Genomic DNA, 13,690 nt, shown 5'->3' with positions numbered 1-13,690 from the left:
TATAATCATGTCACCAGCCGAGGGTTTGCACTTTAGTGCTCTAGTTCTTGTTAATTAATTGTCTCTCCCCTTGTATCTCTCATCATGAGACTCATGATTGACCAGATCAGGAGACTACATGGTAGAACATTGCGTTGCTATCTCGAGGGGGGCCCTAAATCACTATGGGGGGCCTATATCACTATCGCAATAGGCCCCCCCAAATCGCTAGCGTTTTAGGGCCGGGGGGCCCCCGAAAACGGGGGGGAGCCCCATATCGCTTCTACCGGTTGGCATGATTGCACATTCCAGCCCCTCCCCTAGCCTCGGTCCCAGGCCGATTTTTTTTAATAGAACGAAGTTGAAAAATACCTATATAGTAGGCGACCTAGCATTCAATTGGAGACGGATCGGCCTGGGGTCGAGGCTAGCCCCTCCCCTAGAAAACAGATATGTTTGTCAGCTCTATCTGCCTGAGTAGTGACTACTGACCAAGCAGCTTAGATACCAGGTCGAATTGTTTTGCAGTATATAACTAAGCTAGATCTAATACAATATAAATTATAAGTTATAGTATTAGCCTAATACAAATGTTGTACACTGTAGCTATTATGAATTTGTTAAAAATCTACTCATACAGATTATTAAGTACAAATTTGAAATGAGCTCCAGTCCACTCACTACTATCTTGAAAGGGGAGGAAGATCTAGACACTGTCTATGAGAAGGTGTTTCCCGCAAGAACAGTTTGGAATAACATTGGATTGGGTTTGAGGTTAAGTCCCGATACACTGGGTGCAATTGAGGTGGAGTGTCATGGTAAGAGCGATAACGCTCTTCGTAAAATGCTCAAAATTTGGTTCGATACGAAAAAGCCTACCTGGGAGAAGCTGTGCAATTGTTTACGTAAAACGACAGTGTCAAGAAATGTGCTGGCAGATGAAATACAAGACTATGTACAAGGTGTGGTTTTTTCATTCACATACTGCCTAATCATGATTATTAATAATTATGTCTGCAGATGTACAAAAGCCATCAGCAAAGCCAACAAGAAGCAAGGGGAAAAGAAAGAGTGAACCTCAATCTGTTACTAGCACTGTGGAAACAACACAGTCTGGTCGAAAACGTAGAAGAGAGTCAGACTCATCTGCTGTCAGCCCAAATAGAGCAAAAGTGTTAAAGCCAGGAAAGATTGAGGATGATCTAGTTCTCATGAAGATTGGTGAGGAGCTTGGAGACAAGTGGATAAATGTTGGGGTGGCATTAAGAATGAAGTTCAGGGACCTCAAAAACACAATTGAAGATAACCCCAGAATACCGCATCACCTCAAACCAATGGAGATGTTTCAGAAATGGCAAAGTACAGCTGGTGACTCCTTCACATACGCAACACTGGCCTCAGCACTGGAAAGGGTTAGCCTCGTTACATGTGCACAAACACACTGTTATGAACAATGATAGATCTAGACAGTAAAAAATATTATTTTTTAACACTTTATAAATAGCTATTTTTTTCATTTTTTCTAATAATTATAGCTACACTGTTCCTCCATTAGGAATTATTTTGACAAGTTATGTATAGTCTCGTCTCTATTAACAAGTTTACGTCTCAATGATTAAATAAAGAAATTTTGGATGTTAGTAGATGTCATCTCCGTGACAATTATTACCACTATCCCATTCAAAGTGTCGCATCCAATAGTCTATATCATTGCATCTTGATTGCATGAAAAATTATGTTTTAGATTTTGCAGATCTATATAATTATGAAGAGAGTTGAGTTGTTGACAATAACCATGCATATTGAGCCCCTCCCTTAAAATTTGTATGTAGATCTATATATATATATATATATAGTTCCCACATAGTATAGTTGACAGTTTTTGCAATGAGCTCCGACATGCAACCTGGCCTCTGACTATATATATATATATATATTACAGGTGTTTTTCCTGCATGCATGCAAGGATCCCAGTAAACGTGGTACAATATTGGATATGGTTTTTGAGTTGGATACGACACTTTGAATGGGATTGGTAGTAATTGTCATGGCAATGGTGTTATAAAAGCTATCATGGAGAAATGGTTTGCAGAAGTCAAACTGGGAGAAGGTGCATGCACATGTGTGTTTCTTTATGCTCTCCAATTGTTGAGAGAGAGGTATAATTACTGGGGAAATAGATATAAGAGACACTGACATGCATAAAACAGGAAAAAGGCTATTAAAATTACTCACTGACCTTTGTAGAAGTCTATACCTTATCATAATAATGACTGCAGATCCACAGAAGGCATCTGCAAGACCAACACTGCATGGCAACAGGAAGTAGAAAGAGTGAACCTCACAATCTGTTACTATAGCACTGTGGAGACAACACAATATCTGGTCGAAAACGCGGGAGACCGAGTGACCCACCTGCTGGCAGCCAAGAAAGCCAGAGGATAATCTTGTTCGCATGAAGATTGGCGAAAAGCTTAAAGACAAGTGGATGAATGTTGGGGTGGTATTAAGAATGTAGATCTAGTACAGGGACAGTCACATCAAACACACAATTGATTTGCGGTTGAATACAGGAGTCGGACAACCTCAAACCAATGAAGATGTTACAGAAGCGAACTCTCAATACATGGTGCACTATTTTTTGTTCTATAATTCCTAAATATAGTGATGCTATAGTGAAATGTATCAACACTATAGATCTAGTTGTAGATCTACATGTTGATGACTTGAATTGTACGGATTGGAGTTAGTCTACACTCTCGTCTGATTTCTTGTTTCCACGCTTTTTGGTGTTTCCCCCCCGGCCAATCCTAGCAATTTTTCACATTGCAGATTCTCTTTCTTTTTCAGTTCAAAAGCTTGGATTGCCAATGGTGCACTATTTTTGTAAAAAAGAGGTCAGGTTTGGTGATGCAGCCCCTCCCTAAAATGTGCAGCTTCGACTTTCTAGACCAGCAAAACCATGAAAACTAGATAGATCTATATATTATATAGAGATTCTCCAAGGCTGGTAAGTATGAAGTCTATGTCAGCTCAACCTCGAGCTCTAGGATTGGTTTGAGTAGTATAGTGTAGCTATAGCTAGGTCAGCTTGTAAATCTACTATACTATCACAATGTCAGCCTTGATGCATACAAAATTATTATTGTGACTTGATACCTTGATTTATTCCTCATACACATTTAATACAGATAATTCACAATGAGCTCCAATCCACTAACTACTATCCTGAATGCGAAAGAAGACCTGGACACTGTCTATGAGAAGATGTGTACTGCAAAAACAGAATGGCGAAATGTTGGATTGGGTTTGATGATAAATCCCAATACTCTTGCTGCAATTGATAAGGATTTTCCTCTTGATTGTGATAAAGCTCTTCGAAAAATGCTCAAAGTTTGGTTTGATACGAAAGAGCCTACCTGGGAGAAGCTGTGCAAATGCTTACGTCAAGACACTGTGTCGAGAAATGTTCTGGCAGCTGAAATACAAGACTATGTAATAGAAGGTATGATATACACTACTTGATCTTGTTCGGTTACTTACTGTGTAGGCCACTACATGTAGTAACTAGGGGAACACATGGTGCAAGGTGCTCACTCATTTATGTGGCTGATCAGCAGTGGCGGATCCAGGGGGAGATCCCAGGGTGCCATGCATGGATTCCCCCTTTCAGTCTAAAAGCTATTGTGGCTTTACTACAGCTACCAGCTAGCTATTTATCAGTTTTTGTAGCTATTGTAATTAATTTTGACTCAATGATTGTACCTCTTGTTTTGATGTATCAACTGCTGGTTTTCGGTTAATTAGATTGTTGAAGCAAATTGCTTTTTAAATCTATAGGCATGTGGGTGGGGGACGGAAAACAACTTTGCAATTACTAGTAGCCTTATGTCAATGAACTAATGTCCTTCAGGTGTACACGAGGCACCTGCGAGGCCAACAAGAAGTAACAGTACAGAGGATGAAAAGATACAGGTGGACAATGAATTAGAGTCCATACAGAAGGCATTTATAGATTTGCAAATTGACACAAAAGAGTCTTTAAAACGAAATCAAACAAAGCCACAAGATATTGCTGTTTTTTTTGACGGTCTTTCAAGTAAAAAGGTTGTTAAAGATCGTAAGGAGTTGCTTGAGTATCACAGCGATTATGAGTCAATAGATGATATCTTTGATGTGATGGGGAAGTTTACGTCATTCCTGGATTACCATATCCTGGAAAGGATCATCACAAAGCACGGAGAACCGAAGGACAAAGAGAATTTGGCAGAATATACAGAGCGACTCAAGCATTTCCTCGAGACATGGAAAGTAAAGCCTCTTGAAGTCAACGAGAGTGCGGAACATCAGACAAAGTTGAATTTCAAGCTCGACATTAATTCACTGAAATGGTATAAAGATCTCCAAGGCGCCATTGCAAAGTTCTTTAAGGTGAAAGTGTATGAAGTAATTCTGGTAGAAATCATGCTTGGTTGTGTTGAGCTCATCTTTGCGCTACCAACGACAGCAGTTGAGAGGCTGCCATCCCTCAATCTCTCTGAAGTAGCCGATTGGACGCCTACTGTGCTTGGTGTGACAGTGTTGGATGGGCCATTGAAAGAGCAAATTATCTATGAGGTGAGTTTTCCAAAGTGAAAGTAAGCTGCGTTCAATAATTTGGTGGATAAATAAAATTGTTATAATTATGTATATCGTATATATACTGATAAATTTGGCAAGATTATAGACGAATGAGCCATTTAAACTGACTTGATGGTTTATAATTTAGCGTCTCAGGCGTGGCTACTGCAGCAATGACGTTTTGTCCAACTTTAATTCAGTAAAGTTCACCAAGTTGGCAAATTAAAACACCCGCCAAATTTTGTTATTCGGTAGTCACACTGATTACTCTGATTTAATATTTTAATAGCCTGTCTCAGTGATGTTGCTGAAAGCCTGTCGCAGTAAGACCCCAGATATTGACCAGGTTAGAAGCTATCTGGATCAAAACACATGTGACGTTAACATGAGAGAAGGCGATGAGGTAGTGAACAATAATTATGACCTCAGGGCTTATTGATCTTTCCTTGCTAAACCTTTTCAGTTCAAGCGGAGTCCGTTAATGTGGGCTCTTGAGAACAAACACTTTGAGATTGCTAAATTGCTCCTGAAATACAAGCCTCAAGTTAATATTCAGGATAATGTAATCCTCTGACTGCACTAGGTAACTGTGTCCATATAAGATTGTGTGTCTGTGTACAGGAAGAGTGTTCTCCGTTGGTGCTGGCCAGTAGAGCAGGAGACCTGGAGATAGTGCAGGGAATAGTGGCACTGGGAGCAGAGATTGACCTACCCACACATGTGAGTAGCTCTCCACTCAATATGAAACCTAACAACACACGAAACCATATATTGCTATAATTATTGGTTTTGGACATGATGTGATAGAGTTTCCTCAAAACCCATCGGCTTACATACATTGATTGTGGTATTGTGATAGGTCTGCATTCATGCACCAGCTGTTCATGGTCTATGGGGACACAATGTTACTTATAGAATGGTTGGACTCCTCTGATGTGGGCTGCTCAAGAGGGTCATGCAGAGGTGGCTAGATTTCTACTGGAGAAGGGAGCATTTGTGGATTTGTGTGATATTGTAAGCATCATGAATCCATAACTAAATAGTATTACTAAGCCAAATATCCAATCTCAATTCAGAATGGGTGGACTCCACTCATGAAAGCAAGCCAGAAAGGTCACGTGGACGTGGTGAACGTATTGCTTGACCACAACCCTAAAGTTAATCACTTAACTTCTTCTGTAAGGCTCTTTGCAGTTTCAAATAAAATAGTGCCTTATAATAGTAATGCATTCAGACAACATGGTGTGCTTTGATGGCGGCTGCTAAGAACAAGCACACTGAGGTGGTGGACACACTTCTGAAGAGAGGAGCTGCAGTGGACATACAGAAAAATGTGAGAGTCAGAAAATATTATTATCTGCTTTGAGTGAGACTTTAATTCTTGTAGAATGGATTCACCACACTGCAAATTGCGAGTTACTATGAAGACAACTCTGCTGTCATGGACACTTTGATCAAGCATGGAGCAAATGTTGATCATGTAAACAAGGTACTGTTTTAATGTTTCATGTATAGATGCACCAAGCCGCAATCAATTCATATAATAGGATGGCCTGACTGCTCTAATGCTGGCCTCCAGTAAGGGACTTATGGATGCAGTGCAAGCTCTGCGGAGAGGTGGAGCAGACGTGAACAAGGAACGTCTTGTGAGTTTTATTTGTGCCCCAAACATAACCCCAGTAATTATTGCGTTGTGTATACAGGGAAGTGGTTGGACAGCCCTCTTTTTTGCTGCCAAAGCGGGAAAATCTGATGTGTTTAGAGAATTGTTGTGTCGAGGAGCAGTAACAGAGACCTCATTAGTGAGTCTGGAAGCCTTAATCGCTGTACAAAATTTATTGCACCAAAGAAACTATAATACAATTATCAGCTTTGTTAACACCTCATCTGAAAGGCCTCTCTCTATAAGCTTTCGTAAAAGTAACGTTCCCTCGCAGTACTGTTGTATAATTATGTTCAGCTCAGCGTACCAGCTTAAAAACTTCAGGGTCCCTTTCTTAAGTACATGTAGATCTCACCATGCACTTAACAAGACCATTAACGCAGGATAAAGTCGAAAATGTTGCTCGCACGTCTGGGCATGAGATTCTCCTATCAGATATCTGTAAATACAAGAAGGCATCAGAAACAAAAAAGGTACGTTTACATGATGTGCAAAGGAGTAGTATTGTACTGTGTGAGATCTATTAATTATGCAAGCAGCTAGAACAGAACACAAACAAAGTATAATATGCTATTACCTAATAATTATGTCCGCAGGTGTACGCAAGGGGTCAGCAAAGCGAACAAGAAGCAAGGGGAAAAGAAAGAGTTAATCCACTCACTATCATCCTGAATGCGGAGGAAGACCTGTACACTGTCTATGAGAAAGTACTTCCTGCAAAATCAGTTTGGAATCATATTGGATTAGGCTTGAAGTTAAATTTCGATACACTGAGTGCAATTGATGAGGAGTGTCGTGGTAAGAGCGATAAAGCTCTTCATAAAATGCTCAAAGTTTGGTTTGATACGAAAAAGCCTACCTGGGAGAAGCTGTGCAATTGTTTACGTAAAGTGACAGTGTCAAGAAATTGTCTGGCAGATGAAATACAAGACTATGTAATTAAACAAGCCGAAGGTATGTTTATTTACTGCCTATAGCTAATCATGATTTGTAATTGTAATTGCAGGTGCAGGTGTACAAAACGCATTAGCAAAGCCAATTACAAGAAGCAAGGGGAAGAAAACGAGCGGAGCTCAACTAGTTAACACTGAGGAGGCAACACGATCTGGTCTGAAACACAGGAGTGACCCACCTACTGGCAGCTCAAAGAAAGCAAAAGTAGTAAAGTCAGGGAAGATTGATGATGATTTAATTCTCTTGAGCATTGGCGACGAGCTTTAAAGACAAGTGGGTGAATGTTGGGGTGGCATTAGGAATGAAATTCAAGGACCTCAAACACGCAATTGAAGATAACCCCAAAATACAGAACCACCTCAAACCGATGGAGATGTTTCAGATGTGGCAAAGTACAGCTGGTGACTCCTGCACGTATGCAACACTGGCCTCAGCACTGGAAAGGGTTGGCCTCGTTACATGCGCACAAACATACTGTTATGAACAATGATAATATAGATTGGCTAGCTTATATATATAAACATGCACTTCATACATGGACGTACTATAGTAGCTGCACTGTTTTTTTTTATTGTACATTTCTAGTAATATGATCCTGAGAGCATTTGCAAGTCCTTCAAACTGTTTTAAAGTTGGTAGTCTCTACATATAACATTGGCATATAGTAACTCTATAGGGTGGTAGCATCATGTCTTTGGCCATTACACTGTCTCTGTACAGACAGCTACTTCCCTGGTAGCTATATATATATATATATAAGGGTAGTCTGTGTACGACACGAGTACCTCGATTAGGCCTTGATCACGTGCAAAATTGAACAGCTAGTAGTCAACAAGTCATGCATTGTTGCATGTGACAAAATTAACTCGCATAAATTGAGGTACTCGTGTCGGACCTCCTCTGGTGATATGGTTAACATCCTTTGATGTGTTGAATTGTGCACTTTGCACCTGGATATCTCACAACCACATGAAATTGAATGTTCAGAACTACTGACCTTCTCTATAGGAAGCACTCACCCACACTTCCTAATACCCCTTTCACTATCGATGACATACAATTATCCCCTCTCAAGGGTAGATGTTCTTAAATACCTTGGTATCACCTTCTCAAGCGATTTCTTCTGGGCCAAGCATCTTACCTTTATGTACATGCAATATCGAGAAATTCGTTGGTATTGTGCTTTACAGGAGCTTCCTACAAATACTCAAAACAGATACTTCTACAAATACGACCACATCTAGAATATGTCTCTGCCGTTTGCAGTCCCCACCTGGCCAAGGATATTAAGTCACTATAGAGGACATCCAGAAGTTTGCCCTAAAAATTAGAAATCCATGGGATGTGAACTACAAGACCGTGATTGCCGGAACATAATCAGAATATATGCTTGTACATGCGCACCAAGGCATAAAAAGGCGTTTTTTTACCTCTCTTCCCGGTATCCCCGCTAAGGGGTCTAATTTCAAGCACAAAACATTTTTGCTAAATACTGCACATGTTAACATTCCAATTATAGGTGCAAACGGAAGTAATAACTTGTGGTTTATTTATTTATTTACACTTTTAGCAATCAACACTTATACAGCTAAGATAATGAAAACATGCATGATTTAAAACCCAATGAGCCATGTGGCAGGAAGTGCACAAAACCCACAAAAATCTATAAAATAAACAGGAAATTAATGTCAGCTCTACCAGACTTTTTGTAAGTATTTTTATATTGGAAGAGTTTTCAAGCAGAAAAATCTATTTCAAGAAGTAAATTTAGTATTAGAGGTTGGCAGGTCTGCAAGGTAAGTATTAGGTCTATGTCATATCAGCTCAACCTCTCTAGGATAGTAGTGTTATAGATCTACTCATTGACAGGCTTTCGGCTTCCGTAATTTCCTCTTCAATACTTTTTGAGCTAAACAAAATATCACACTATAGTAATCGCACAATTGTGTCCATTATTCCCCATATACATGAGAATGACTAACTTCCAACTATACCTCTTTCTAATACTTTGTGAGCGAAGCAACATGTGCATGCTCGAGGCATTTTGCACTGTGTGCTTTACCACTCATTAACTACTGTTATTACTGTCCTTTCCAGTGCCTGAACTCACACCACCCGAGACCATCATTGAGAAACCTTCACCAAATATGTTAGCCCAACCGTCCGATGCCGCCACGCCCTCTGCTGCTCTTAAAGAACTCCCTCCAGAGGTATTAGCTTTATTCAATTGTTCAGTGTAGCTTCATGAGTATACTTATAATCAGAATAAATGTGAAACCTGCTTTCCCTGTGAGCAAGCGGTCAAACATCACGTGCTATCTCAAGATCAGGGAGCAGAGGGAAAAGCTAGAGCAATGTTCCCAAGAAACAGGCTGTGGGATAAAACACACCTCAAGGTTTACTTCCTCAATCCTATTCCTTCCTCTTGGAAATACAATGGTCACAAGTACCCTGTTCCCGGCGGTGAAGTAGGGCATGTCTTCACCCAAAGCGACATTCTCAGACTGGCCAACTGCTGGACAACCGAGCAGCCTACTAGTATTCCCAAGGAGAAGAGAGAGAAAGTGCCTATTTTTGTATCAGCTTGTGACGCAATGGATTCCGACATTCGTGTTTGGTTTAGCAGTAAGTTGATAGCTTTGCACCAAATTATCAATTTTATGGTATTATTCTATGTGTACATGTGCAGCGATTGGTGCAAGCGAGTCAAAAGTTGGTACTGAGGCTAAGTGTGTTACTGAGGGCTCGAAGGAGGAGAATGCCACAATGTGTCTGAATCTGAGTTATGCTGGGGACAGGTACAATGAGCACCTAGTGATGCACGAGTTTGGCCATGCCTTGGGTCTGGGTCACGAGCATCAGACAGTGTTTTTCTGGAACAACATCGGGAAATTCTTTCGAAAAGATGTTGTGGAAAAGAAATTTGGTCAAGCATATCTCAGCAATGTTGCATCATACAAAGATCAGACAGGGGAAACATCTGAGTATGACCCTGACAGCATAATGCATTACGATATGTGAGACAAAAAGTTTCCTCAATTTGATAAAACAAATTCTCCTTTTTTTGCTTAATGCTCAGGTTTAAACCCGATTGGCTTCAAGATGAATACAACACCGAGGCAAAGGTGGATCAACATCCCAACATTACTGGTGAGCAAAAAAGAGCTCTGAAAGGCTTTCTTCAGAGGAAAGGAAAGGGGTTGGCTCAGGAGATTTCCAAAACGGATTGTGACTTCATTGCCGAGGCTTATTATGGTAAGATGTGTACCCTAGCTAATACCTTTCAAGTAATTTAAACCATTCATTGCAGCTCATGATCATACTAATACCTCTAAGTTAAACCCACAAGTCCCACATCCACCAGCTGCACACAGTGAGTAATGTGATAAGATAAGTTGTTACAATAAGTGTACCATGAAACCTCTAATTAAGGCGACACTTTTAACTAATTACGAAGCCAGAATTCGCTTCTTTGGAGATTAAAAAAGTGGTGTTGCATATTTAGAGGGTGGCATCGTATACTTGTCTACTTGCCTCGATTTCAGGACACTTAAAAACTGTATTTCCTTACTGCCTATAAAACCTTGATATCTGCAGGTGCACAAAAGGCATCACCAACAAGAACGAGTGAAACTCAACTATTTAACACTGAGGAGGCAACACAATCTAGTCGAAAACATAGCAGAGAGTCAGACCCACCTGCTGTCAGCCCAAAGAGAGCAAAAGTGTTAAAGCCAGGAAAGATCGAGGGTGATCAACTTCTCAGGAAGATTGGCAAGGAGCTTGGAGTCGAGTGGATGGATGTTGGGGTGGCATTAGGAATGGATTTCATGGGCCTCAACACAATTTAAAATAATCCCACAATACAACACCACCTCAAACCAATGAATATGTTTCAAAAGTGGAAACGTGAAGCTGGTGACTCCTGCACGTATGCAATACTGGCCTCAGCACTGGAAGAAGTTGGCCTCGTTACATGCGCACAAACATACTGTTATGAACAATAATAGGTCTGTGGAAAGGACATTAACACTCGTACTATGGTTTTAGATAGCTTGTGATTTGTCAAATAGTGAACTGTCACAAGTTCTAGTGGTACCGGGTAGCTTTAGTTGCTTGACCTTATTCAGTAAGGTGTTCTAGAAACTTCTTCTGGTTTTCCGTTTTGTATAAATAGCATGTGTGTCTCCGTGTGTATACTGATTTCGATTGTTGTTACTTGAACCTCTGTCTGTCTGACTTAGCTAATCTCATTAGATCCCATGCCAACAAGATCTAGGTCAACGTGACAACTTCGATTTCACTTTATATAATTTACATTCACGTATACATATTATTTACACTGTTTCTTCATTGTCCATTTCTAGTAATGATGCTGAGAGCATTTGCAAGTCTTTCAAAACTGTTCTAAAGTCGGTAGTCTCTAAAATATTGTCTCTAAGTGGAGCAAGTTCATGAATAGTCTCAGTAACTTGAGGTGATTGGATCATGGTAGGGGAATCTTGGGTGTTAGCATCATTGTCTTTGGCCACTCTTTCTTCAGACTGTCTTTGTACAGGCAGCTGCTTCCCTGGTAGCACAATTCCTTCTTGCCTCAGAGTAGTCTGCAGTGGGAGAGGATCAGTATAGATAATCATGACACAGCCTAGTATATAGCTATATATAATGTGTGATGTCATATTGACATAGTTCTTTTCAGCAACAGCAAAGGTAATCAGCCAACGTACCCATACCGTACATACGTTGGGTTGAATGTGCTGCACTAATAGGGGTGGTGTGTAAATGGCTTACGCTAGGCTGATGGCCGGAACACAAATTAAAGTAGAAAGCCCAATGGTTATAGGTTACATGTAGAGTATACCACAACAACAAAAAACTATATGCTATAATTATTAGCTGCACATACACTGTATACATGTATTATAGTGTATATAGTGTGTACAGTAATGAGAGTGGCAGAGACCTTAAGGGTACGCGTATGTGGTAAATTAATTGTAAATGGATTACTGTGCATTCATTGTGAAATGAGATTCTGCTGAGATCAGGTCAATTTCAATGGGTGTCCTTGCTGCGTGTCCCACTGACAACCTTGTACCTCTGATTGCTTGGATGGCAAGCGTATGAGGGAGAAGGTTAAGTGGCACCTTAACCAGTACGGGGTTTTGTTGTAAGTGATGTCATTTCTGGGCGAGTAGTGAGCTCAGGCATAGTGTAGATGCTTACCATAAGTAGATTCCTCTCCACTTGTGTTGTGTGTAGTTTCTTCTTGCACGCCTCCAACTCGTGCTCCAACTTGGCCTTGCTCATTTCCATGGCCTCCACTGCTCTGTGTTTATCTCTGTCCAGTTGCCTCTGTAACTGTTGCAGCTAAACCACTGCCGTACCTCTGTTTTGTTGGTCTCCAGATGTAGCTCTGCTGTCCTGTCAGTGAGTGTGTGGGAGAGCCTCTCCCTCTCTCTCTCCAGACAAGCAATCTGGTCCAACAGGGACAGCTTCTAAAGAGGGGAACAATTTGTCAATAATGGCGGATGGTTTGTTGCTATCTGCTCGGCTAAAAGTATATAAACAGTGCTATGAGCTTGCATGGCTATGTAGGTAATAACACTGTTATACCTCTTTCTCGTGTTACCTGGACATTTTTGATCCCTCCATTTGCCACAGTTTCTGCTGCAGCATCAACACAAACACCTTCTCTCTCCAGCGGGTGAGGAGACTCTTGACCATACTAGCGGCCTTATCATCACCATCAAAAGTAAAGGTGCAGGTGCAGGTGCAGGTGCATGCAGGTACTTGTACTTAAGTGAAAAAAGGAAAAGTTGTAACTTATATAATTATGTTACTAGTTTGACAGGGAGAGTTTGAAAGCAGATGGGCTAGGGTTATACTGATAACATTTAGGGGAAGGGAGTTCCAAATAGGGATTTTTACGCTTACAAAAAAGGAATGTCTATGGGCTAGGGTTTAAAAATAATTTGAAATGGTTTAAAAATAATTTGATTATGAGGGTAATGGGGGGGGGGAAGGGCGAGGATGGAGGGTGAAAACATTGGGAGATATTATACTTTCAGTTTTGGTTCATATTATTTTATTGACATTCCGTTTAGAGTTTAAAGGTCACCAACTAGATAGCTAGCTAGCTAAGCCAACTATCTACTTAGAAAGCTAAATAGCTAATAGCCAACCTGCCGTACTTCGAATGTCCACTACTAGTAGCTAGCTCTCAGGGCCACCGTATAATCGGCCTGGAATCGAGGCTACTTACCCCAAAGAGAATCATCACATTTTGGCGGGCTCTCTAATTTATTATTATACTGAATTTGCAATGAGCGAGGGTGGTCCACTCACATCCATCCTGTGCCGGAATGACATAGGCCTTGTCTGTAAGCAGTTGTCTCTCGCAATGACCAAGTGGTACAATATTGGATTGGCTTTGAGGATCGATACGGGCACTTTGGAGGAAATTGGTCGTAGAGC

General features: G+C 40.7%; 3 protein-coding genes and 1 long non-coding RNA gene across 5 annotated transcripts; 3 read left to right on the top strand and 1 right to left on the bottom strand.

Moving 5' to 3' along the window:
- Positions 1 to 348: 348 nt before the first annotated feature.
- On the top strand, positions 349 to 1,664 carry LOC135331990 (uncharacterized). The gene is made up of 3 exons (XR_010393103.1): positions 349 to 490; positions 620 to 941; positions 1,000 to 1,664. It is a non-coding gene; the product is annotated as an uncharacterized LOC135331990 (long non-coding RNA).
- Positions 1,665 to 2,857: 1,193 nt separating this feature from the next.
- On the top strand, positions 2,858 to 7,837 carry LOC135331988 (uncharacterized). Of its 2 annotated transcripts, none has more exons than XM_064527298.1 (15): positions 2,858 to 2,989; positions 3,171 to 3,484; positions 3,893 to 4,596; positions 4,889 to 5,002; positions 5,063 to 5,161; positions 5,221 to 5,319; positions 5,515 to 5,613; positions 5,676 to 5,777; positions 5,834 to 5,932; positions 5,987 to 6,088; positions 6,147 to 6,245; positions 6,303 to 6,401; positions 6,646 to 6,735; positions 6,859 to 7,060; positions 7,269 to 7,837. In XM_064527298.1, the coding sequence occupies exons 2-15, from the start codon at positions 3,181 to 3,183 to the stop codon at positions 7,481 to 7,483; spliced, it is 2,427 nt and encodes an 808-aa protein (XP_064383368.1). In that variant the 5' UTR covers positions 2,858 to 2,989; positions 3,171 to 3,180; the 3' UTR covers positions 7,484 to 7,837. The 2 variants fall into 2 exon arrangements, with proteins under 2 accessions (XP_064383368.1, XP_064383367.1); XM_064527297.1 differs by having other exon boundaries at positions 6,859 to 7,216.
- A 1,235-nt stretch (positions 7,838 to 9,072) lies between these two features.
- Positions 9,073 to 11,444, top strand: LOC135331996 (uncharacterized). The gene is made up of 6 exons (XM_064527304.1): positions 9,073 to 9,426; positions 9,481 to 9,841; positions 9,906 to 10,233; positions 10,296 to 10,471; positions 10,527 to 10,589; positions 10,814 to 11,444. The coding sequence occupies exons 1-6, from the start codon at positions 9,364 to 9,366 to the stop codon at positions 11,065 to 11,067; spliced, it is 1,245 nt and encodes a 414-aa protein (XP_064383374.1). The 5' UTR covers positions 9,073 to 9,363; the 3' UTR covers positions 11,068 to 11,444.
- Positions 11,445 to 11,501: 57 nt separating this feature from the next.
- LOC135331997 (uncharacterized) lies at positions 11,502 to 13,321 on the bottom strand. The gene is made up of 3 exons (XM_064527305.1): positions 12,846 to 13,321; positions 12,440 to 12,711; positions 11,502 to 11,820 (listed from the first exon to the last, which is right to left on the bottom strand). Exons 2-3 carry the CDS (start codon positions 12,527 to 12,529, stop codon positions 11,554 to 11,556), a joined length of 357 nt encoding a protein of 118 aa, XP_064383375.1. The 5' UTR covers positions 12,530 to 12,711; positions 12,846 to 13,321; the 3' UTR covers positions 11,502 to 11,553.
- Positions 13,322 to 13,690: the final 369 nt, after the last annotated feature.

This window comes from Halichondria panicea, chromosome 2 (genome assembly GCF_963675165.1).
Source record: "Halichondria panicea chromosome 2, odHalPani1.1, whole genome shotgun sequence".
Classification (NCBI taxonomy): Eukaryota; Metazoa; Porifera; class Demospongiae; order Suberitida; family Halichondriidae; genus Halichondria; species Halichondria panicea.
The sequence above is the reverse complement of the archived record's forward strand: the minus strand, read 5'-3'. Positions and strand labels throughout refer to the sequence as shown.

Bases quoted from the DNA above. Each gene is read 5' to 3' on its own strand.
- LOC135331988 (XM_064527297.1), top strand. From the start codon at position 3,181: ATGAGCTCCAATCCACTAACTACTATCCTGAATGCGAAAGAAGACCTG. The intron at 5,162-5,220 runs GTAATCCTCTGA...GTCTGTGTACAG, and splicing joins AAGTTAATATTCAGGATAAT to GAAGAGTGTTCTCCGTTGGT. The intron at 5,614-5,675 runs GTAAGCATCATG...ATCTCAATTCAG, and splicing joins TTGTGGATTTGTGTGATATT to AATGGGTGGACTCCACTCAT.
- LOC135331997 (XM_064527305.1), bottom strand. From the start codon at position 12,529: ATGGAAATGAGCAAGGCCAAGTTGGAGCACGAGTTGGAGGCGTGCAAG. The intron at 11,821-12,439 runs GTAAGCATCTAC...CTCCCACTGCAG, and splicing joins TGGAGAGGAATCTACTTATG to ACTACTCTGAGGCAAGAAGG.
- LOC135331996 (XM_064527304.1), top strand. From the start codon at position 9,364: ATGTTAGCCCAACCGTCCGATGCCGCCACGCCCTCTGCTGCTCTTAAA. The intron at 9,842-9,905 runs GTAAGTTGATAG...GTACATGTGCAG, and splicing joins CATTCGTGTTTGGTTTAGCA to CGATTGGTGCAAGCGAGTCA. The intron at 10,234-10,295 runs GTGAGACAAAAA...CTTAATGCTCAG, and splicing joins AGCATAATGCATTACGATAT to GTTTAAACCCGATTGGCTTC.